General features: G+C 36.7%; 1 protein-coding gene across 6 annotated transcripts in view; it reads left to right on the top strand.

Moving 5' to 3' along the window:
• PARG (poly(ADP-ribose) glycohydrolase) overlaps nucleotides 1-25,157 on the top strand; it is a 128,619-nt gene extending 103,462 nt beyond the window's left edge. For 4 of the 6 annotated variants that reach the window (XM_027587264.2, XM_027587248.2, XM_027587257.2 and 1 more), the window contains exons 16-18: nucleotides 6,200-6,305; nucleotides 19,153-19,281; nucleotides 19,978-25,157. In XM_027587264.2, coding sequence (XP_027443065.1) covers nucleotides 6,200-6,305; nucleotides 19,153-19,281; nucleotides 19,978-20,132 — 390 coding nt within the window. In that variant the 3' untranslated portion in view covers nucleotides 20,133-25,157. Of the gene's footprint in view, nucleotides 1-6,199; nucleotides 6,306-8,078; nucleotides 8,335-17,608; nucleotides 17,726-19,152; nucleotides 19,282-19,977 lie in introns of those variants that run through there. The other 2 variants (XM_027587241.2, XM_027587232.2) reach the window with 2 other exon arrangements.
• The last annotated feature ends 814 nt before the right edge of the window (nucleotides 25,158-25,971 follow it).

Raw genomic sequence — 25,971 nt, 5'->3', positions numbered from 1 at the left:
TCTGTGTTTCAGCCTGCCATCATTTATGTTAATATGCAATTAAATCTAATTTATAGTTCATAAGAGATTCTTTTCTGTCAAATGCAGGTAGAAGTTTTCTTAAATTATATAAGTAACAATAGTAAAAGTAATAGGTAACATTAAGTGATTGCTTATGATATGCCAGGCACTCTACTTAGCACTTTAAATGCAGTGTCTGATTTAATCAGAACCACCCAGGGAGATGTAGATCATTTTCTTGTCTCCAATTTAGAGATCATGAACTGAGCCTCAAGAAGTTGAATAACTTGCGCAACATCACACAGATGGGCAGTGATGAAGTCAGGACTTGAATCCAAGTTCCTCTGACTTCAAATCACTTTTTTAAAAATGTAACTCCTCCCACCTAGAGATTACTATAACAAGGTCTGTCTTTCCAGACTTTTTTACCTGTTTCAAGTCTTAAATCATTAAGAATATTCCCTACGTTTTGTTAACAATCTCCTATAAGCATATATGCTTTGGTTACCTCTTCTCTTTTAATCATAATCCTATACTGTGAGCAAGTCTCCAGTTGATTGCTTGTCTCAATATCTTTTTTTGTTTGATATAGTATTTTAAGGAAATTTGAGGGCTTTTACCCCACCCCACCCCGGCCTATTTATTAAATTCCCATAAGACAAGGAAGTACCACAGGTGTAGAGTAGCCCATCAGTACATGGGCTAACATTGAGAAAGCACCTGGTTCAGGGCCCGGCACTATGGGAAGGCACTGAATAAATTATGTCTTTCATTCACTGCTAAATTCCAAAACATTTGCTCTTTTAGCTGAGAATTGGTTTCCTAATTCTTTCATTGGAAAAGAAGAAAGGATTAAATGATTCTGTTAAATGTCACTGGCAACTTAAAGAACTAATCCAAATAACTTTGGGCCTTCTAAATAAAAGCATTCCATCATTTATGGGTTACATTTACCTATTAAAATAGAGTATGAATTTTAGTACAGCAACAGGGAATTTTACATAAACTGACAGCACAACTTGGAAAGAATTTAAGTTAAATATTTACATCTCACTGTGTTTTGTAAACTTAGGTTTAAAGCTATATTAAAATGCTTTAGAGATGACTTATACAATTCTGCTTTTTTCGTGCCAGAGAGAAAGTGAGCAGGAATAGAAAAACTCGTTTTTTCTATTTTTTCTAGGAAGTAATAGAGCATAAGACCAGTTTTCACCATCAGAATTCAATGTGGATCTCTGAACTCTAGGGGCTTTTTTGCTACTTTTAGGCATTAGTCATCAGATAATAATTGAAAGAGCAAGCCCACAAAGTGTTTTATTCCCTCTGGAAACAGTCTGCTCCATCCAGGCTCCACCTATCCTATTGGACCCACATCGTGACCTGCAAACAGAGTTGGTTTTTAAAAGGAAGAATCGGTCTCCTTTTATCTAACTGGTATTGTGAAGCAATGTTTAATCCTGTGAGAGATCAGCTGGGTGACATTCTAGAGGAAAATTATCTTTGTAGTTGGAAAGATTTATGACTCCAGCTTGCAAAAGTGGCAAATAGCTCAGCAAGGGAAGAAAGAAATCATCTGTGAAAAGTTGTATTAAACCATGTTAGACTCGTTCAAGTAAGATTAAGTAATGAATATATTACATAGAGGCTTCTGGATCAGACATTGATTAAAGCAAACTGACCACCGCCAACAGGAAATCACCACCATTTACCCTTTTGAAATTGATTTCTTGATTTTTTTTGGTATTACCCATCAACAGATTTGGAAAGAGGTCGTTATTAAACCAGAGCTTGATTAATGGTTGTTCAATACTAGCTGCTGGTATTTCTAAGGAGTTCAACATGTAGGGTAGCTGATACAGCTCAGTTAGTTGGGAGAGTGTTAGAATGGAGGAGGAGTTCAACATCTGATCATTTATATTTTCTTAAAGTACAGTTGACTCTTGAACAACTTGGAGATTAGGGATGCCAACCCTCAGCACCATCAAAAATCTACATATAACTTTGAACTCCCCCAAAACTTAACTACTAAAAGCCTACTATTGACTGGAAGCCTTACTGACAACAGCCTGGTGATGGGTATTAAAGAGGGCATGTATTGAATGGAGCACTGGGTGTTACAGGCAAACAATGAATCATGGAACACTACATCAAAAACTAATGATGTAATGTATGGTGATTAACATAACATAATAAAATTTAAAAAAAGAAAAAACATAGTTTGTATGTTATATGTATTATATACTGTATTCTTAAGGTAAGCTAAAGGAAATGTTACTAAGAAAATCATAAGGAAGAGAAAAATACATTTATAGTACTATACTGTATTTATTCAAGAAAAACCCTGCATATAAGTGGACCACGCAGTTCAAACTCATCTTGTTCAAGGGTCAGCTGTATGTGTCACTTTACTTTTCAGGAATATTAGCCCAAAATATGTCCTTTTTAGTGAATTTTTCCTTCAGTCTCTTAAATATATAGAATCAGAATAACAATAGATATACCTAATCCAGTCTTTGATTTCACACACGAGGAAACTAAGGTCTGCACAATTCTTCCATTTTACATAGCATTTTAAACAAAAGCATAATCAATTTACTAATGTTACAGTTATTTTAAAGAGAAAAAGTCATTCATGATCCTACCTTTCAAATAGTTTTCATTTTTATGGGTCGTTCCACATGAATATTTAATTTCATAAAAATGTGTTCAAAAGTTACCTATAACTTTGTATTTCACTTGTTTAACAAGTGATTGTAAATATTTTTCATACTTTCTAATATCTTCATAGTAATTTGTTTAATGTCCATAAAACTGGTTGCATTGACATACTGTGTCTTTTTGAACAATTAGGTGGTCCTAAGTTTCTCTCATTATACATAATGTAGTAATAAACCTCTTTGTTATTTAATCAAATAACAAAAGAAATTTGCAGAATTCTTATTACTTAATCTAAGGATAATATTTTTTTCGAGTAGGCTCCACGCCTGTCGTGGGGCTTGAACTTACAACCCTAAGATCAAGAGTCACATTGAGCCAGCCAGGTGCCCCTCTAAGGATATTTTAAGATTCTTGATTAACATTATTTTATTCTCTTCCAAAAGGTTCTTTTTAAAAAATATTTATTTATTTTAGAGAGAGAGCATGAGGGGTGGGACAGAGGGAGAGAAATCCTCAAGCAGACGCCCTGCTGAGTGTGGAGCACTACCCGGGGCTCAATCCCAGGACCCTGAGATCATGACCTGAGCTGAAATCAAGAGCTGGCCAGTCCACTGACTGAGCCACCTAGGTGCCCCTTTTCCAAAAGATTATTAAGGATTTTTTAATGTTATGTTTGTTTTTAAGAATGACAGTATTCTAAGATATCAGAAAATCAGTATTGGTACCAAATGTGTTTAAGTTAGACAAGTGGTGGTGGATTGTCTTCAAATAAGCAACTCTTTAGGAACAATAATTGTTAAATTATTAATCTAGCAAACAGTATAATGTGTTTACATTATAATGAAAGACATAGTTTAATTATATCTACTTGGGTCTGCTAAACTTGATGTTGAAGCCTGAGTTCTTATTTCAGTGTGCATGTGTTCATGCATGTGTGTGCCTCGGTGTTTGTGACCAACTATTCCTGTGAGTACCCTCTATTTCCTGGGTCCAGTTCTGAGCCTGTAGGTTTTTACAACTGTTTTCTTTGTTTTATTTTTTACTTTCTTTGCTTCCATCCTACATTTCTGTCTTAATCTCATCACTTTCCAGCTGGGCTCTAGTTTTTAACTCTAGATACCAGTGTTTTCTTCCTGTCTCTTGCATTTCAAAGCTCCCCTTTGTGACCTTCAGGACTCCAAAATTGCCTTTATCTTCCCTTTCTTCTTCCCTTCCCATCAAAATTCATTCTGAGATATAAGTGTTCATTGGTATCCTGTACTTACTGTTCTAAGATATGAATGCTTCCTCTTTTTCTCTTTAAAGTTGTTTATTAGTAAAAATAAATAGCCCTGTCATTGGTGAATGTCAGGTCAGGATATGACTATAGAGTTCAAGCTGGCTTTCTTTTTATTCTTACTGCTCTGATTAATCTCCTCAAGTTCTCTGGCTGTGGGTGTGGGGGAAAAAATGTATTTGTTGCCAGCATGGAGCTCTTGAGAACTTCCCTATGAAGTAAGAACTTGGCAAACCTTTTGAGGTCTCTATCCTTATCTGATCTTTATTTGTTACTAAAGGGTCTCATTACTGTTGTAAAAAGAAATGATTCCCTGATTAGTGACCCTGCTCTGGTCTCTAGCATTTGAGGGATAGCTCTCCTTACTGCAGAAGGGAGAAGCATAGGTTGTCTGTCTAAAGGGGACTCAGAGGAGCTTGGTGTCTGTCTCTTACTTCGGACCTTAGAAATGCTTAGTTTAAACAGAATAAAAGAATTTTGTATTTATTATAAGCTGTTATTCTTTATGCCTACTTTGTTAGGTGTTTTATATCATTTAATTTCTGGTTAACTTTTTAAAGTTTTGATTTGTTTTGATCAAAACACCGAATGTAGGTTAATGTCAGTTTTATAGTTTGTTTTTTGTTATGGCCATTTTCCAAAGTAGTTGTGGAGGTTTTTTGTTTTGTTTTTTAGTACAATTGATTTAGCACTTTACGTTAGATTTTTCTCCTAATAATATAAATATTTCAAATTCTCTGTTGTTAGGCTCTAGTTTCACCAAGCTATGTTTGCTCATTAAAGATGAGTCAGCCCAGATACAGAGATGGCAGTAGGAAGAGACGAAAGCCATTCTGACAGTATAGAAGAGAGGCAGCTCCAACAGGAGGCTAAGAAATCATCTTCTTCATCTAGGCCTGTTAAGGAGAGTTTGACAGAAAACCAAGTGGCAAAGTTATGTCTGTTCTGACACAGTTTGTTCTCCCCCTTGTTGGCATAAAGACAGACTCTATATCTTTTGAGAACCTGCTCAAAAAAAAAATTGAGCTCTTTGATATTTTTGATCTAAAAAAGATTTTCAGAAGCTCCATGCATCTGATTACACAGGTAATTTGTGAGTTCTAATGTAAGCTCTGTACCACAGCGTTGAATAATGGTCTGGTACCAACTTATAATTAATATCTGTCAGGATTTACAGCCTAGGAGGGGGTGGAAGGAATAGCCTTGTTAATCTATCCAGACAGTGTGTAAAATAAATTTTTATACCTTTGTGGAAACTTTAGAGAGCAATTTACTATATTTTATGTGTGGGTTTCATAGAAGCATCTTTATCCTTGGTTTTTCTCTGGGAACATAAGTCACACAGCATTCTTTTTATTTTATTTACTATTATACATAAGCTATATTTTAGACTTTGTTTGGTACTTGAGAGAACCCAGAGGAGATTTGCTTTGCTATTATATTAAACTTTTTAATGTAGTCTGGTAGTTTCAGAAACCAAGAACCCTTAGGGGGCAGAAAGACCAACTGGGCTGACAGCAAAGAATGGAAAACAGAAACTCTGGGACCTTAAACTGCAGTCTTCTCATATACAAAATAAGCTGCTCCTCTAATTAATACTTAGCCAGCATCCTCAGGATGTATTGTAATTTTCTCAGGTGACTAGCGAATTTTAAAATATTCTGGCTTAAAACAGAGCTGTGAAACCAGAGGATCTTAGAGCTGGAGGGGATCTTAAAGGTTAGTTGTTTGCTCATTATCAAGCATTTCGTGGCAGGAAGCACATTTAAAAGCTAATCACAGTTATTAATCTAGTCCCAACAATTCAGAGAGTGAGCACTGAGGAAGCATAATGGAAAAAAAATGGTGATCAGAAGCCTTCAAATAAAGAAATGTATTAAGTGCCTTTCCTCCCTTTAGTTCCTGGTAGTTTGTAATTGGGATCCCATCAGTTCTTGAAATATTTCTGATATTTCCATTTATATTTGAATCAGATAAAGAAACTGAGACCTGTATTGGTTTAAAGGCTTTGATTTGTCCAGCATCAAAACAAATAAATATTAGAATTGATCATTTCTTACTCTCTTCTTGAATAATCCCAGGATTTTCTGTTTTTCCCTCTACTTTGGCCCAGAAAGGAAGGAAGGAAGGAAGAAAAAGAAACAGAAAGAAAGAGAGAAGAAAGAAAACATAAGCTTGATAATAGCTACTGATCCTAGTACATCAGTCAGAAATACTGTTAATGTCTAGTCACTCACATGTTGTGATGTTCCTTTCATCCTGCAGGCTTACTGTGGATTTCTCCGTCCTGGAGTTTCTTCAGAGAATCTTTCTGCAGTGGCCACAGGAAATTGGGGGTGTGGTGCCTTTGGTGGTGATGCTAGATTAAAAGGTGAGTAAATAAGTTGTTGTAAGAAGGATAATAGGAGTCTGACTAGGGAGAAGAGTTAGTCCTTCAAACTTGGATTTCTTTTCTTTTTTTTTTTTAAGATTTTATTTATTTATTTGACAGAGACACAGCGAGAGAGGGAACACAAGCAGGGGGAGTGGGAGAGGGAGTAGCAGGCCTCCTGCAGAGCAGGGAGCCCGATGGGGGGCCCAGCACCCTGGGATCATGACTTAAGCCGAAGGCAGATGCCCAATGACTGAGCCACCCAGGCGCCCCGAACCTTGGATTTCTAATGTTCTATTGTAATAAGAGACCACAAAGATCAAAGAGAAGAGAAAAATAATATTTGACACCATCCTCTTTTTTTCTCATCATGTTTAAAGGAATTCTTACTTTTATTTACTATTTTCCTGCAGAGGTCACTTATCTCTTTGATCTACCAGACATGGTATTTAGTTGAATAGAGATTTATGGAAGAGTCCAAGATGACTATGTAGTTTCAAACCAAAGCCCCCATTAAGCACCTTCCTTGGCAGAAGTGATTTTGATGGACAGAACTATTTTGTTTACTCATGCATTCACCAAACTTGTGAGGCATCTGCTGTGTTTTAGTCACTGTGGTAGACTCTGAGAATACAAAGGCGGATAAGATGTGGTCCTTGCTTTGGAATTCACAGTTCACTGTGTGAGAGAGAGGCATAGACAAATGCAGCATAGTAGTGAGTAGAGGTACACATATGAGGGAATACAGCTTGGGAGAGCTGCATGAATAACATATTTGAGGAGCCATTTGGGTACCCAAGAAGGATAAACATTTCTGGCATTTTATTGTTTGTGGTAGAAAAATCACAAAATCTGATCAACAAAACTATTGGCCATTTAGCAAATTATGACATTTTCTTTACTCTCAAAAGTATTAGTTATAGAAAATAGTATTATATATCATTACTTAGGAAGATTACTGTTCTGTGTGAGCCTGACTGGTCTGACACCAGCTAGGTGTGCTGCAATATAATCCTGCCGTTAACTACATGGAGTTAGTGCGAATCCCACAGGTTAAGGGCAGAGTCCTCCATAAGACCACCCCTACTTCAGACTCTAGTTGCAAGTCTGGGGCGGGGTGTCCCCAGGCCACCTATACCTCTGACCAACTGCCTACCAATCCAGGAGGTTCTCACAACCCCCTTCAGGTTTGATAATTCACTGGAATGACTCAGAGAGCTTAGGAAGGTGCTACTGCAGTTTTATTATAAAGGATACAAATAGGGTGAGTGAGATCTGGGAGGGAATACAAAGCTTCCATGCCTTCTCCCTCGTGTCAAAGCACATCACTCTCCTCACACAGCAATGTGTTTGCCAACCTAGAGGCAACCTGACCTTTGATGTTCAAAGTTGTTATTAGGTCTTCATTATGTAGGCATTGTTGACTAATCATTGGCCACATCACTGAACTCAAATACAGCCCTCCTTCCACTCCCTGGAGGTCAATGGCTGAAAATCTCAATCTTGTAGCTATCTCAGAGCCCTCCCAGAGTCACCTCCTTAGCATAGCAAAGACTGTATCACTCAGGAAATTCCAAGGGTTTTTGAACTTCTTTGTATACTACAGTTATTAAAGTAACAAGAAAACAAAGCAAACAAAACAACTAGCTGGACTTGATAGCCAAACTAGATAAAGATAAAATCTGTCTCGCTGGGAATAAAACAGTTGAGTCTGTCATGATTTATGAGTGTTATTTTTGTAAAAGTGACACATTTATTATTTTTTTAATCCAGAAAAATATTATGAAGTATGTAAAAATCATCAGGATTCATTGTTAGCGTTTTGGTGACCATCCTTTCAGAAGACATCCCTATGTAACAATCTGTGTAATCATTTGACATTAATAACATGACACCATATTGTCTATGCTGTAACATCTTTTTGAAAACCCTGCCGTCTCATGGATGGCTTTCAACACCAAAAAATGTAAATGTACTGTCAACATTTTTAATAGCTACATAGCATTCTGTTGTATGTACCTCTGTATACCATAATTTATTTCACTGGTTCTCCCATTTATAGACAGTGGGTTTATTTTCTTTATCTTATATTAAAAGCAATACTGTGGTATATAAATATATGGTATATGTCATTATTTTTGTAGGGTTAATTCCTAGAAGTGAGATTAATTACTTTACATTTTGATACTTTTTACAAACTGTCCTTCTGAAAGGCTGTATCAGTTTATACTGTCTTCCTTGCATAAGAAACCTTACCAACATGGGATTTTTATCAATTTTTAAAATTTCTCTAAGGTTTAACATTATTCATATGTTTTTATTTGCTTTGTGAATTGCTTTTTCACTCTTCTGTCCATTTAGCTCTTTGGGAATAGTTTTGACTTTTCATTGACTATTAATAACTCTTTGTATATTAAGAAATGTTAATTATTTAATTATCATGTTGTAGGTATTTTTCTCAGTTTTTTCATGTATTTCAGCACATTAGGTTGTTGTCATGTGGAGTTAATTTTTATGTGTTCACATATTTGTGACATGCTTAGAAAAATCTTTTCTATCCCTTCATTCTAAAGATTTTCTCACCCACACTTTTTTCATATTCAGAAACAAAAACTGCATTTTATTATTTTCAGTGTTTTGAAAATATATAGAAGAAAGAATTTCTGGGTTTTATGAAATTCTTTATCATCCTCAATTTGTTTAAAGAAACCTGTTTTTCACTCTGGGCTTATTGATCTTATGACAGACAATTTTTTTTCTGTTTTTCTCTTAAGTAAAATGAATAAGTAGATTCATATCATTAATCCAAAAAAACCAGGTCTGCCATAAGCCTTGGTCATTTGTGATGGACAATTTGAGAAGCATTGTAAATGTGTTCGTTTCCTTTCTTTTCCTTACGGCATAAAAATCTTTTTCTCAGATTATAGTTTTGTTTCCCCTGGTGATTATCAAGCATAGTATTCAAAGATGTTCATTATCTAGTTCATTTTCTCAATTGTCAATTATTGAGACTTAAACTTTAGAGTGACTTTTTGACAGCTCCCTCCTCTTCATTAATTTGAATAATCATTAAAAAAATTGAGATAGTTACTTATCCTTTAGTGGGAAATTATTTACTAATACTGATTTTGAAAAGAAAGATATTGTGGTACATCTATGTAATGAAATACTATGCAGACATTATAACTATTGCAGAAATACAACCGCTGATATGGAAGCATGTTTTTGGAATACTGCCAAATGGGGGGAAATGCATAGTATATGCATGATAAACCATTTTAAAAATTAAATTATTAAGGGGCGCCTGGGTGGCTCAGATGGTTAAGCTTCTGCCCTCGGCTCAGGTCATGATCCCAGGGTCCTGCGATCAAGCCCCACATCAGGCTCCTGGCTCAGTGGGGAGCCTGCTTCTCCCTCTCCCCCTGCTCATGCTCTCTCTCTCTCTCTCTCTCTCTCTCTCTGTATCTCTGTGTCTCAAATGAATAAATAAAATCTTTTAAAAAAATTAAATTACTAATATAAAATATCACACAAATTTGAGACTTTCTGTGTTTATCCATTTATGTGCAAAGATTAATTATGGTTGTCTCTAGGTGAGTGATACAGATGACTTTTTTAATTTGTATTTTTCTATTGTAAGCATATATTGTTTTTATAACAAAGAGTCTTATCAAAAAATTTTCTGACAACATGGGTAGACCTTGAGGGCATTTTTATGCTAAGTGAAATGAGTGAGGCAGAGAAAGGCAAATACTGTATATCTCACTTACGTGTGGTATGTTATTAAAAAAAAAAAACCTAGCTCATAGATATAGAGAACAGGTTTCTAGAGGTGGGGTGTGGGGGTGGGTGAAATGGGTGATGGGGGTCAGAATGTACAAACTTCCAGTTATAAAATGAATAAATAATGGGGATGTAATGTATAACATATAATGTATAACATGGTGACTATAGTTAATAACTGCATTGCATATTGGAAAGTTGCTAAAAGAGTAGATCTTAAAAGTTCTCATCACAAGAAAAAAATTTTTGTAACTGTGTGGGTATTTTGTAACTGATTTGTATTTTGTAACTATGATGGCTATTAACTATACTTTTTCTGGTGATCATTTCTCAATATTTACAGATATTGAATCATTATATTGTATACCTGAAAACTAAAATAATTTTGTATGTCAGTTATATCTCAATTTAAAAAAAAGTTAGGGGCGCCTGGGTGGCTCAGTCGTTAAGCGTCTGCCTTCGGCTCAGGTCCTGATCCCAGGGTCCTGGGATCGAGCCCCGCATCAGGCTCCCTGCTCCGCGGGAAGCCTGCTTCTCCCTCTCCCACTCCCCCTGCTTGTGTTCCTGCTCTCGCTGTCTCTCTCTGTCAAGTAAATAAAATCTTTAAAAAAAAAAACATTTTTAAAAAAAAGTTAGCCATCAGGACAGTATAAGCCCCTCTTTTAGAAGCTCACCTTCTCATTGGTCACATAGATATGAGCAAGGAGGCATTTAAATCCTAGGTGAGGGGCGCCTGGGTGGCTCAGATGGTTAAGCATCTGCCTTCAGCTCAGGTCATGGTCCTGGGATCCTGGGATCGAGCCCCGCATAGGGTTCTCTGCTTGGCGGGGAGTCTGCTTCTCCCTCACCCTCTACTGTTCCCCCTGCTTGTGCTCTCACTGTCTCTGTCAAATAAATAAATAAAATCTTAAAAAAAATAAATCCTAGGCGAATCTCCTAGAGAAGACAGTACCAAGAAAAAGATACTTGCTAATGACCCAGTATTAGGGAGTTAAAGCAGATAAACAGGAAAGAATCAAGAGGCTATGGTCCAATTTGGAGTATCATTAGATAATACAAGTTTGGAAAACTAAAACTCTTTGGGAGTAGATAAAGACAGGGCCAATATTAACTTTTTTTGACTGGCCAACTTTATCTGTACCTAGATCTTTCCAAACCTACCAGGAAGACTCTTTGAACCATCAGATGCTATCCCTACCTTACAAGAGAAAGAAGGAAGAAAGGATAGTTAAAAAAAATCATGGAGAGAGAACATGAGCATTTAAACTTAAACTTGTGTTTCTTTTATTAGCAATAAGGCAAAGTATTTGTTAATATGCTTGCTGCCTATCTGTACATGAGTGTTGAAATTTACAACAATTTAATTTTGAACTGTTCTCATTGTACATTCTGCTGACAACTGTTAAGATAATATTTTTCATATATTCATTCAACAGACATTTACTAACAACTTTCTGCAATGGCTTTAAGAGCCAGAGGGTAGGAAAGAAGGGACATGGGAAAGAGGGAGGGGCTTTGTGCCTGTCCCCCACTAGCAGCCAGTCATTTCCTGCATGCCTGTGCTACCACATGGGCTTTCTCTATTCTCCTGCCTGGCCCCTCATCTTTCTGAGCACCTAGTGGAGGCCTATGGAAAAAAGCTTTTGAGTGAATGTGAACTCCCTTTATTTCTGGGGCTGCTGTTTATTCCAAAGTAACCCCCTAAGTCTACACTTGGCTTTTAAAATTATATTAAAGTTTTAGCTGATTTATTCTTTTTTTTCATTAACATATAATGTATTATTTGTTTCAGAGGTGCATGTCTGTGATTCATCAGTCTTACACAATTCACAGTGCTCCCCATAGCACATACCCTCCCCAATGTCTTATCACCCAGCCCCCCCATTTAGCTGATTTATCTTACCCATTTGTATGGTGGTCACCTCTGTCTCCTGTGCTCTTGCAGAGATAATAGTTTATGTGTTTCTTATCTTCTTGGAGGGGGTTGTCATACTTTGGTTGCCTTGCAACAACACAACTCGCTGGTAGACTCAGGAAAAATTTATGAGTTTTTGGATTACTTGGCCTTTTTTCATTGTTAGGATGGAAGCAACTTCTTTTTGCAGCTTTATTCATCCTATCTCAGTAGAGACTGTGAAGTGGGCTTTTGCCCTAAGTGTACCACCAGACACCCATGAGATTTTTAGGAGATAATTTAAAAGCATAACAAAATGGTTTATTTTACCTTTTATTTCTAAATTTTATTACATTATAATCAAAGAGTGTAGATAGTATTATTTCTACTTTTTGGAGTTTTTTGAGCTTCTCTTGGTGGCCTAACAGCCAATTAGTTTTCCAATAACAGCCAATATAGATACTATATTGGCACATGAAGAGAAGTCTCTGAAGGGTGTAGAACTATTTTATGTCTATTAGATTCTATACTTACTAAACCAGACCCTGTATCCCTCTAATTTTTACTGCTTGCTTTGTGAACGGATTGAGTGGTACTCTAAAGGTCTTTCTTTTATATTTTTGCCAATTCCTCCTTCCATTTCCTTCAGTATTTATTTTTTATACCTCTCCATGCTGTGTTACCTGACTTACGAAAATTATGCCATTGCTAGTTTACTGTAATTAGAAGGTATCTTGATGTTGTAGTCCTATGTATTTTCTTTTCTATCTCCATTCCCTACCTTCACTACCTAAAAGTGATTTGCAAATAAAATATGCTCAATGAATTTCTCTTTAACGAATTTATTCGACAAACCTGTGTGCCTTTCATTAATCTAGGGTTTTGCCCATTTTTCTGAAATTGCCTGTTAGTATTTGGCTAATTCCCTGTGTTCCTTTAAGACTCCACTCTAGCGTTAACTGTTCCACAAAGATCCCCAGGCCTCTCCCACCACCTACCTCCAACTCACCAACACTGCAGCAAAGTTCTGTAGTAGATTGTTTAGTTTTAAGAGACACTAATCTACCTAGTCACTTAAGCCTGAATGGAGATTATTGGTAGATGTGGATAAGATGGCAGGAGCTGGGCGCCAAATAGTACCAGGCTTATAGTACTGTAATTGAGTAACCCTAGAGGGAAGGAGAACTCCTTCATTTAAAAAATTTTTGGAGGGGTGCCTGGGTGGCTCAGTTGGTCAAGTGTCTGCCTTCAGCTCAGATCATGATCCCAGGGTCCTGGGATCAAGCCCTGCATCAGGCTCTGCACACAGCGAGGAGTCTGCTTGAAGATTCCCTCCACCCTTCCTCCAACTCTCTTTCTCTCTCTCAAATAAATAAATATATATATTTTTTAAAAAGCAGGTGAAAGGATTAAAGATGGAGCCTTTAGTAATATGGGGGTTTGGGAGCAGCTGCAGGTGGTGTTGATTAAAAACAGGACATGACCAGTTACAGAATAAGAGTTGGCTGAGAGGAGTGAGCAAAAAGCCTTGAGCTTTTAGGATAACCAGGGTGTAAAAGCTCACAAAACCCCTTAGGTTTCATCAGAAGGGCATCAGTAGTACTTTCAGGTCTATACTATTGGGTCTTCTTGCCAGCATGCATTTAAATAATGTAAACAACTTGAGAAAATTCTTCTGGCTATAAGGTATGTTTGCTTAGAGTAGAGCAGAATGACTTGGCATGATAGCTTTGCAGAATAGTGAGTGAGGGAGCATGTCCTAGAGTCAGACTGCCAGGGTTCAAACCTCACTCAGCTCCCCTGCTTTCTGGCTTGTAACCCTAGACAAATTATTTAACCTTTTGGTGCCCACATTGACTTATTTTCAAAATGGAGATAATACTAATATTTACCTTATTCAGTTTTTATAAGGATTAACTGAGGTAATTCTTGTCAATCTTGAGTTTGTGCTTTTAAGCTGCTAGAACCATTCAGCATGCTGTAAGAACTCGGTGTTAGCAGTTCTTTTTAAATTACATGCTGATGGCCTCAAACCACACCTGTGGTATGAGTATCCATCATTTTACTCATTTTTGGTTTGGTTTATTTGTTGCAAGAGGACACTGTGAATTGTTTTTGATGTTATTTATATTTATATGAATTTTCTTCATAACATTGATGCCAAAAAGAAAATTAAAACCAAGCTCCCTGCAGGTTAATTTAAGTGATTATTTTGGCATCTAGTTGTGCTTGAAGTTAGAATTTGATGCTTTTATATCATACTTGGACCCATTCCACATACCCTATTAGATTTGTGATTTATTCTCATCTAACTTGGGATGCAAGAGAATTCACCTAAATCCTGAGACTTAATTCTTTAGATTTGCAAAGGTCTTGGGGATGTTGTAGATAGTGAGGTCTAAAGACAGTTCTGTTTAAAATGATCTTTTGTTAGTGATTACTGATATGTAGAGTCAAGATTAATTTATATTTCTGAAAATTTCACTTGTGTATTTATAGTCTAATATCTAGTGCAAGGAGAAAAATTATGGCAGGGATTATGGAATTCTACACTCTGAAATAGTCTTAAGAGATCATCTGATCCTTCATAGCATAGCCGGGAAAAATGCAGGCAAGAGAGTTAAGTGACTTGGCCAAAGTCATAGATCTAGAGAACTAGCAGATGGGTGAGGACTGAACTCAGGTCTCTTGTCTTCAGTCCCAACCTGTTTGACACATGCTTATGTTGCAATGTGTACCCAAATAGAAGTGGATGTGAAATAAAAAATGTAATGTGAATTGGTTTCTCTTATTACGATCCAGCCTCTTTTTGGTATCTATGTCAAGCTTAGATCTAAGAGCCCATCCATAGGAACAAGATGGCCTGTGAAGCATTCTTAACATATATTCTATAGGGAGATAAATTTTGAATGTTTTTATTCATACCTCATTTTCCTAAGTGGCAAGTGACCAGTGATCTAGTATTCCTGTATATAAGGAGGAAATAAGACGGAAAGGACTTTTCTTTGGGTTTCTCTTTTTTTAATAGGAAATACTTAAAGCCAAATTTTCATTGAAGGAATGGTACTTCTTGGTAGAGGAAAATGACAATTCATTTTTCCATTTTTTAAAATTTTTTAAATTTTTAAATTTTTAAATTTTTATTTTATTTTATGTTAATCACCATATATTACATCATTAGTTTTTGATGTAGTATTCCATGATTCATTGTTTGCATATAACACCCAGTGCTCCATTCAGTATGTGCCCTCTTTAATACCCATCACCAGGCTAACCCATCTGCCTACCCCCCTCCCCTCTAGAACCCTCAGTTTGTTTCTCAGAGTCCATAGTCCCTCATGGTTCATCTTCCCCTCTGATTTCCCCCCTCTTCATTTTTCCCTTCCTACTATCTTTTTTTTTTTTTAACATATAAGGTATTGTTTGTTTCAGAGGTTAGGTTAGTTAGGAACCTTTTAAAATTGAGTGTACTGAAGCTTTAATGTATGTATAAGTTGGTTGAACAGTTTTAATTAAAACTTACCTCTATTTTGAGATTAATTACTTTCAACACTGCAAGATTAATGAGGCCTAGTCATGGTACCTCACATGTTTCAAATACTGGTTTGGAAATTAGGTAATACTTTGGTATTTTAGAATCTCGCATGTATTATAATGTCTTAGATTCTTTCCCAGATTGGGAGATACTCAACTATCAAATTTACTAGTTCAACTAAAATATGTTTTTCTTCTTACATAATTTTTAAAAACTTTTTATTTGAACATCGTTTCAAATATACAAAATGTTACAAAAGGAAAAAGAAACAACTGTGTGTGTGTGTATGTGTGGACATGTATATATATGAATACACATATGCACAATTTTTCTGAACAATTTGAGCTTAAATTATATACATTATGCCCCTTTTCCTAAATACTTCAGTGTGTTTCCTAAGAATAAAATATTCTCTTATATAAACATAATTATTAAACTCATAAATGTATATTGATAGAATATTTTTATCTACTCTATCATCTATGTTCCAGTTTTGTCAGGTGGCCTAATAAAACCGTTTATAGCCTTCTTGCCCTCCAATACAGGGTCTAGGGTCAGGTATTGCCTTTAGTTGTCATGTTTTTTAGCCTCCTTTTGAATTCGGAGTATTTCCATAGCTTTTTTTTTTTTTAATCTTTTATGACATTGACATATTTAAAGAATACAGTGTTCCTTGAGTTTGTCTGCTGTTTCCTCATAATTAGGTTGAGGTTATGCATTGTTAGAGCACTGAATAGGTGATAGTATCTAGAGGCACTTGATGGCCATCTGACCTCATTGGTGATGTTACCCAGTCAAGGTGTTGTCTGATTTCTCCACTGTATAAATAGTTTTTTCCTCCCTTGTAGCTAATAAGCCATCTGTGGGAAGACACTTTAAGATAAAATTTCCATTAGATTTGGCATCCTTTAGTGATTTTTGCCTGATCCAGTCTTTACCATGATGGTTGCAAAAGAGGATTATCCCGTGCTGTCTCACCCTCCATTTAGTCTTTGACTTTCTCCTGTGAGCAAGAGCCCCTCCTTCCTTTTCTCTATTTATTATATATTATCAGTGTGGACTCAGGAATTCATATTTTTTCAGTGGTTTTTAATTTATTACTGTATTTAATATTTTGGTGCCCAGCTTGTCCAGACTTGACTAGTGGGATCTCCTTCAAACTGGCTACTGTATCCTGAGCACTTTTTTTACTTTCTGGTATAAGAAAATATCCTGGGCTTTTCTCATACCTATCCTATCCTAACCGTGGAATCAGGCATTTCCCTGAGAAATCATTCTCCTTTAAAGGGGGGATGGTATTAGAGACCGAGATCTGGGCACTAGATGTGCTCACTGCCGCTGGGGTGTCTTCTTTTAAAGCACATTAGCAGACAAAACTAAGAATGCACACACACATGCACACGCACACAGAAATGTACATATTTTACAAGTCTGTGAGCACACACTAGTGCCTTCCATTTGAATCCATTCCAGTTATTTTTCTCTTCCCCCATTCCAGGTTGCTGTGCCCCCTCTTCTATGGTAAGGACCCCAGCTCCCAACAATATCAGCACCTTTATTTATTTGCTCAATCCTGAAATATATTTAAAAATAGTTTCAAAATTGCTTTGCCTGAACTACTATGATAAGCAAACCTAGTAAAAAGAATTGGGGATTTCTTTGTAATTCTTTTCCCCTTGCCCAAGACTGACAGTATATTAGTCATATATTATGTTCATAAGTTACTTGGGTTCTTTTTTTCTTTCATCTTTTCCTTTTTTCTTTTCCCTTCAGTGTAGTTATGTTATTCTTTTGAAATAAAATTAGGCTAATTTGTTTTTGTTTGCTTTCAGCTGTAGATTCCTCTCCATTCCCATTCTTACTGTTTTAATTTTATTTTTTGAATATGTAGAGTATTAACATGCTCTCAAAAATCAAAACTATACTGAAGTTATTCTCCATAATGTTTTAGTTTGAGTCCCACCTTCCTTTTTACGAAGTAAAAGGTATGTAACTAGAAAGAATTATACCTGTGTTGTTTTGTTCAGTTTATACCTATGTTCGGTTTTGTTGTTATTTAAAATAAATTTGTCTATTGATTTTTCTCCAAAGACATACAAATGGCCAACAGACATATTAAAAAAGGTTCAACATAAACCTCATCAAGGAAATGCAAATCAAAACCATAATGAGATATTACCTTATACCTATCAGAATGGCTAAAATCAAAAACTCAAGAAACAAGTGTTGGCGAAGATGTGAAATAAAAGAAACACTCTTGTATTGTTGGTGGAAATGAAAACTGGTGCAGTCACTGTAGAAGACAGTATGGAGGTTCCTCAAAAAATTAAAAATAGAACTACCCTACAATCCAGTAATCGTACTACGAAAACACTAATTCAAAGGGGTATATGCACCTCTATTTTTATCAGCATTATTTACAGTAGCCAAACTATGGAAGCAGTCCATGTATCCAACGATAGATGAATGGCTAAAGATGTATATATATTCCACATGTGTGTGTGTGTGTGTGTGTGTGTGTGTGTGTGTGTGTGTATTAGCCATAAAAAAAGAATGAAATCTTGCCATTTGCAACAACATGGATAGAGCTGGAGAGTATAATGCTAGCGAAATAAGCCAGTCAAGAAAAACACATACTATATGATTTCACTCATATGTGGAGTTTAAGAAACAAAATGAACAAAGGGGATAAAAAAGAAAGGCAAACCAACAAACAGACACTTAACTATAGAGAACAAACAGAGTTAGCAGAGGGCAGGTGGATGAGGGGATGGGTGAAATGGGTGAAGGGGATTTAAGAGTACACCTATGTTGATGAGCATTGAGTAATATATGGAACTGATGAATCACTATATTGTACACTATATGTTAAATACACTGGATTTAAAATAATAAAGTCCTCAAAAAAATTTAAAAATGAAATAAACTTTGTCCATTGAGATTAAGGTTATAAAGGAACTTAATTTTTGGAAACATATTTCAGGCTCAGTGATTTGTAACTTTGATTCCTGGGGACAGTGGTTCTCAATAATTTTCCCATTCTAGCATAGCAGAGTTACTATTTGATGTGTTCAGTAACATTGACTCCTTGCTGCAGTGATTGGGTGGAGGTGGGAGTATAGGAGGGCCACGGTTGTGCTCTCTAACCCTTTTTGAGAATGCTTGCTGTAGGGCTAATGAGAGCGTTAGAACCTCCCAAGTGCATTGTTTAGGAGAAATCGTAGAGACTCCTGTGATACAAAAGACTGGTGACTATGTAATAAGACAAAATAATCAAATCAAGCAAGCAAACAAAAAGTTTAGTTCCAAATTAATATAAGTGAAAGAAAAGACCACCTTACTGCCTTGACTGTGCTGCCTCAGATGTACCTTCCTTTATTTTCCCACAAAGGTGCTTGTGTGGAATTCTGTGGCTTAATGATATTCTTGGAGCATGTCTGAAAAGTCACACAACTAGATGATTTATACTCATCTGTATTTGCCATTTCTAATAACACGAATATTTGGTTTATAAATCTTTAATCCAGGATAAGGCTATGGCACACTGGCTGTAATTTAGCTGGTTGAAAGAACTAAAGGTGTCTTGATGGGAAGTGTCATAATATAGCTGTATTTTTTTTCTCTTTTTGCTACAGCCTTAATACAGATATTGGCAGCTTCTGTAGCTGAGCGTGATGTAGTTTATTTCACCTTTGGGGACTCAGAATTGATGAGAGACATTTACAGCATGCACACTTTCCTTACTGAAAGGAAACTAACTGTTGGTAAGTAGGAAATAATCTTGACACTTGGTATCTAGATAGATTGTCCACCATCCAGGACAAACAAACACTTGTTTAAACTGGATGGATCACAGTGGTTAAGAAAAAATGAAAGCATGACTTTGAGAAGGGTGGACAGAGTCTTAGTTGGGCAACATCTGCAGAATCTTTTTTCTGACAAAGTTTCATCTGCTATCTTGAATGAGTATGTGAGCTTATTAAAGTAAGGCTAAGAAGCTGGAGTTTAATACCCATTTTTACTTTTATGCATATAGAAAACTAAAAGAGGGACAGTATAGGAGGGAGGGTAAGTTCAAGTCCAAGAGGCCTCACTGAGTCACATTTGTCAGACATAACAGCATGCTCATTTGCTGTATTTCAGCTGGACCTGAAAGGCCTTGCTACCCTGGGAGCTGAATGTAGAAATAAAGTTGCCACAAACTCCCCCAATGGTACGTGGCTGATGTACCATGTGTGACCTGTTGTCATCATGAACTAATAAGTAGTTTTTAAGGTACTTAAAAATTTTTTTAACTTTACATTAGGAAAGCCTTCCAGGAATATGCCATTCATGCTCTGTTTTCAAAAGCCAAAAGTGAGCACATGTTAAGTTAGATTAAGATTTCTGGAGTGTTCCCTAGCAATTTTATCCATCTACATACCTTAATGTAGGTATTGATCTGGACTTTTACTCTCCAGGAGAAGTATATAAGCTGTTGCTCCGGTATTACAATGAAGAATGCAGAAACTGTTCCACCCCTGGACCAGACATCAAGCTTTATCCATTCATATATCATGCTGTTGAGTCCTGTGCAGAGACCACCAACCAGCCAGGACAAAGGACTGGGGCCTGAGGAGCTGAGTAAATAGAGAACCTCCTTCCACCTCTCACCAGAAACATCCTGTTTGACTTGTCAGGTGTAATATACGAACTGACTTAACTTAATATGAATGTGTATATAATTCAGTTTGGTGGGCAAGGATGCAATCCCTTCCACACACATGCAGTTGTCAGTTTGTACATGTAAGCCCCCTCCATCCTAACTTACACAGGCTTAAATATATTTTGTTTGCATTTTTTTCTGTTTCAGTCTTCATCCTTCGGTTCTTCTTTCTTTTGCCCATCAGATTTCCTGTGAAATCCCATGAAAGGTTGTGCTCAGCCTGTCAGGTCTCTTTTTTGATGCCTATATATTATGCACATTGCCTCTGCAGCTAGCAGATGCCAGGGGAGAAGTTGAAAACAAAGAGCTTTTTAACTGGGTTTGCTAAAGATTTCCCTGTAAGCCTTTCACCTCCAACTCTCGTTATGATTGTGTTGTCTGTTTTGAATTTTGAAAACGAAGAGTTGAGGATTTTTTTCAGACATGTTACATAATGCACATCTCCTAGGTTAAAACGATTTTGTATTTCAGACAGAATAACTTCCAGATACAGTTCTTTTAAGACAGCACCTTGATCTATAATGGTTTCTCGGTCCCTTCTTCCCTGATCAATTTTTATTAATACTGTTTTTGGAAACTGACCAAGGTGGAAGGAAATGTACAATAAAAGAGTTTCCCCAAATGGTGTTTTTTAAAAAAAAGAAAAGATGCAAGAGAGTTGCAGGATTTCTCATTTCTTGGGATTTTGTTTTGTTTTGTTTTCAAATTAGAATTATTGTTTGTTCTATGGTGCTTGAGGCGTATTCATATAACCAAAGTTTAGGAACTGGGAACTCATGCTGATTTGTACATATTGAAGTTTCTCTGGTATTCAAAGGTTATATAGTTAATAAATTTTAATTAACAAATTATTTGTCAGAAACTCCCACATCATCTATATTTTATCTATAAATATAAATATATGTTCTTTAAGTGTGTCTGTGTGCAAGCACATAAAATCCAAATAAAACTGGAGTTATGGAAAATGATTAGATTTAGGTTTAATCAGGAGCTCTGTTTAAAATCATTTATTTACAATTGTGTCCATTTAAAACTGGCATCAAACATAAACAATAATGTCTTTCAGAGGTTAAAATGAAAGCTGATTCTGCATTAATTGAGAGTAAAGTTTAATCACGAAGCATTTATTCATATTTCTAAAATAATACTTCGCTGCTGAAGCTCCAGTTTATCATCAGCTATCAGAAAATGCTATTGGAGGTTAAATCCTAGTAATAAGAAATTTTGATAGATGGTCCAAACTCCTGGTGTCAGTATTGGCAGGAAAAAATGGGACCATGGCCAATGTCTGCAGTTCTTTTTTTGTGTAGAGATTGAGAGGTTAATGGAATTTGGCACCTGATGGCAGCCACTTGTCATTAACGAAGTTCTTTACCATAGTAACTAAGATTTTTAATCATCTCCCTAAATCCAAGGTGTCTGGCTTCATTTCTACTGATACTAAAGTCTTCTCTTTCCGTCCCAACCCATTCGGAGCTTTGGTTAAGCATTCATGGTTATATTTCATTTCTTTTTTCTGTTTCCATATCTTTTCCTCTTACCCAGCCCCAGGACTAAGTGAACAGTTCTTTAAAACATTACATGAACAGTATAGGATGGTTCATGTGGTAGAGAAATCATTAAATCCAGGTAAGAAGACCACCTAGCCTAATATTCCAGAACATAGAATCTAAGACTGAACTCTTAGTGCTAAACAGGCTTAGTGACTAGGCCATCTATCTGAGTGCCTTTCTCTTTTGAGGGTTTTCCAAGAATAAAACCTGCTTACTTTGTCCCAGTATATTCCAGGATTGGGATAATTTAATCAGATGGAGCATAAAGAGAAATAATGTCCATTTTTTGAGGCAGGATGAATGCCTTCTGTAAAAAGAGGAAAAAATCAGACGTCTAATTAACATTTGTCTATTCTAAAACATTCAACAGCATCTTTTTATTCCGTTAGGGGTTTATTGTTTCATTTCAAGTTGTTTACCCTTCCCTTCTTTCATCTGTTGAGGCATGAAACAATATTTTAGTTTAGAATTCTTAAGTGGTTAATATATAACTCACTTGCTTTACACTTTCTGTCTAGCTCACTCAGATGCCCTTAACAGTTAAAGGAAGCAATGTGGAGTAATGGAAAGGATATGAGATTTTAAATCACACAAACTGGGTTTAAATGCTAGCCACATCCCTTGATAAATCTCTAAATAAACTGAATTTCTGAGCCTTATTTAACTCATCTAGAAAACGGGCTATTAGCACTTATTGGGAAATGCTGTATATAAAGAAGTGCTTATGGGGTCTGGCACATAGTTGGTGCTCAATAAATGTCAACTGTTATAATTGACCAGGAAACATTTATGGAGCATCTACTGTATATTAGGTACTGTACTAGTTGCTTCGCATATTTTAGCTCATTTTTTCCAATGGGCTAACAGATGCCCAGAGGTTAGGGAATGCCATCTGATACTCCAGAAGTTCATTGTGAAAGGAGACTTACTCTGTCATCTCTGGAGGAGACCTGATAGAACAAAGGCTCTGACACTATTTTTCTCTACCAAGTTCCTGCTATAAGTTATTCTTCATAAGGAATGACTAGTTATCAGTGGGGTACATTAAAATGTCTCTGAGAGAATTATTTCTTTTTTTTTTTAGATTTTATTTATTTATTTGAAAGAGAGAGAAGGAGAGACAGTGAGAGAGCACAAGCAGGGAGGAGAGGGAGAAGCAGAGCAGGGAGCCTGATGCGGAACTCGATCCCAGGACCCTGGGATCATGACCTGAGCCAAAGGCAGACGCTTAACCGACTGAGCCACCCAGGCGCCCCAAATTATTTCTTTTCTTGCTGATTGAAGTGACATTAAGGGCAGGCAGACCCAAATTGGTACTTAAAGGGGAGATTGAAAAGGAGATCTAACCAGGCTTCATGACTGCTATGCCAGGTATTTCACCAATATTTATTGCTTTGGAAACCAAATATTGATTAAGCTGTCCCAGTGCAAGAATATGATGGAGCAAAGAAGTAGTTGGGTTACATTCTTTAAAACTTCAGTAGGAAGAGAAGCAGTTGTGTATAGATTCTCACCTGCTTTTTTTTCTTTCCTGTCTTTTCCAATCTGTGTAGCTGCGTGTTCATGACTTTTTTCTGATATAAGGAAAACCTGAATCCTAGTTTGTCTGCTTTAAAGATAAGTAAAGTTTAGAAGGCCTGTACGTTCTTCATTTAACCTTGTGGATCTTCCCTAATCCTTTGTTTTTGGAAGTAAGGGAAAGACCATCCATTGCTGGCATTTGAGCTCAAATATTTAATCCTGTTCTTGTTTGGGGGCTATAAGGGGATTCCAGTGTGATACTTATTGGAACAAACTGCTAAAATCCACTGACCCACTGCTGTTTTCTGTGCCTGTGACAGAGTGCCCTTTGTCCCCCCCATCAGATTCCCACACAGATCTACTGAACCTCCAGAGCAGGTTTCCCATACAAGATAACCAAAACTGCTATGTTCACCTGATAATTGGTTTTATTTTTCCTGTTTATTTTAAATGTAGGATTATCATCTCATGACAATTTTGAACTTGGGGATAAGGAGAGGTCTGTGCTAATGTCTACATGATTTTTGTAGGACAAGATTAAAGAAATTCTGAATTCCCTTGTCACCACCTCTTTTTTCTCAAATAGTTATACCACTTTTGAGACGTTCATGTGCATGCTCTCATTTTAAATCTGTCAAGTATGTCCGAGGCATTTGGTGAAAGTTTTTACATGTAGATTTGTTATTCCACATTAGGCGTTAGGCATGTAGAGATAGTCACTGGCATGAGGAACTTTCCAAAGGTAAAGAGAATTCTGGCTGTATTAGGTTTTCATCCTGGCCAGGTTCCTAAGCTCATGTTTCTTGGTGTTCATTCCCTTTTCCTAGTTTCCATCTTCTAAGAAAGCTCAAATCAGGGACAGGGAAGATGTCTTGAAGGTTCTGAGGACCACTGTCCTTCCATCCATTCACATATTCATAAACACAGGTATCTTCTATGGGTATCCACTGAACTTTCTGCTCAGGGATACAAAGATGAATGACTTGTCCTCTGCACTCAGATCTAAACTGACACACAGAGAGGGTAAGTGATCTAAGACTCTATAAATAGTATTTTCTTTTCACTACTCTGTTCCAATTCAACATAGAAAAAACAATTGAATTTTTGTGTTGTCAATTTAGAAACTTGAATAGACACCTGCACCATGTCAGTTCACCACAATGTTGAACTCCTTTACACAATTTCCTCTGTTGGAGAGTTGTGTAAACAAATGGGCTAACTTATTATGTAACATTAAGATGGGCTACCTTCATGCCCTTTCTTGACAATGTAGGAGCTGGCATCCAGCGCCTGCCATCTTGATTCCTGCCATGTCGATTCCACTGGTTCTTGGATTCTGAGGAAATAGCACTGGAAGCTAAAAAGTAGATTTCCTAATGTAAATGTACTTTTCCTTGTAGTAAGGAAATGTTGGATAGGTAAAAAGTCAAGTTTTAGCAGGAATTATATTGCCTCCATTTGAATACTACATATTTAATCTATGAAAAATGAAGAAAATTAGTTTAACAAATGAATTTTACTTCATATCAAAATATTTCAAAATATGGTGATATTGGCGATAGAATAATAAAAGGGGTCCTTGTGGTAAAAGGGTAGAGACCATCATATCAGAATGTTGCATTTTCTGTTAAGGTTTGTAATAGTAAGCTATAAACTAGGACATAAATTTTCAATATTTGGGAAGAAATATATTCACTGTAAAATTGGTTAAACCCTGATCTTGAACACATGTGAAGCATTTTCATCATGATCTTGACCTCATAGAGTATCATTTATTCTACAAATAGCATATCTCATTAATTACAAAATAAACATTTTTTCCACATTGTAGCATCTGAAATTCAAATAGTTCTAAAAATTGATGCTATGCCATATATGCCGTAATTTATTTTTTTTTTAAGATTTTATTTATTGGAGCGCCTGGGTGGCTCAGTCAGTTAAGCGTCTGCCTTCGGCTCAGGTCATGATCCCAGGGTCCTGGGATCGAACCCCACATCGGGCTCTCTGCTCAGCGGAGAGTCTGCTTCTCCCTCTCCCTCTGCCTGCTACTCCCCCTGCTTGTGCTCTCTCTCTCACTGTCTCACTTTATTTTTTTTTTTTTAAAGATTTTATTTATTTGACAGACACAGCGAGAGAGGGAACACAAGCAGGGGGAGTGGGAGAGGGAGAAGCAGGCTTCTGCGGAGCAGGGAGCCCGATGCGGGGCTCGATCCCAGGACCCTGGGATCATGACCTGAGCCGAAGGCAGACGCTCAACCATCTGAGCCACCCAGGCGCCCTCACTGTCTCACTTTAAAAAAATATTTTATTTATTTATTTTAGAGAGAGAGAGCCTGGGGGGAGGGGGCACAAGGAGAGGGAGAGAATCTCAAGCAGACTGTGCTGAGCACAGAGCCCTATGTGGGGCTTGATTTCATCACCCTGAGATCATGACCTGAGCTGAAATCAAGAGTCTGATGCTCAACTGACTGAGCCACCCAGGCGCTCCTGGGTATTTTTTTTAATAATACATAAAATAAAGGTATTTTATCATCCATTCCATTTTATATTTGAGGAAACATGACAATTTGAATGCCAACTCTATGCCAGTCACTTTTAAGCTTTGGAGCTGTAATCATGACCAAAATAAACTAGGTCCTCATCAAATTTATATTGTATTAGAGAGCACAGACAAG

This window comes from Zalophus californianus, chromosome 15 (assembly GCF_009762305.2).
Source record: "Zalophus californianus isolate mZalCal1 chromosome 15, mZalCal1.pri.v2, whole genome shotgun sequence".
NCBI classification, from domain to species: Eukaryota; Metazoa; Chordata; class Mammalia; order Carnivora; family Otariidae; genus Zalophus; species Zalophus californianus.
The sequence above is the reverse complement of the archived record's forward strand: the minus strand, read 5'-3'. Positions and strand labels throughout refer to the sequence as shown.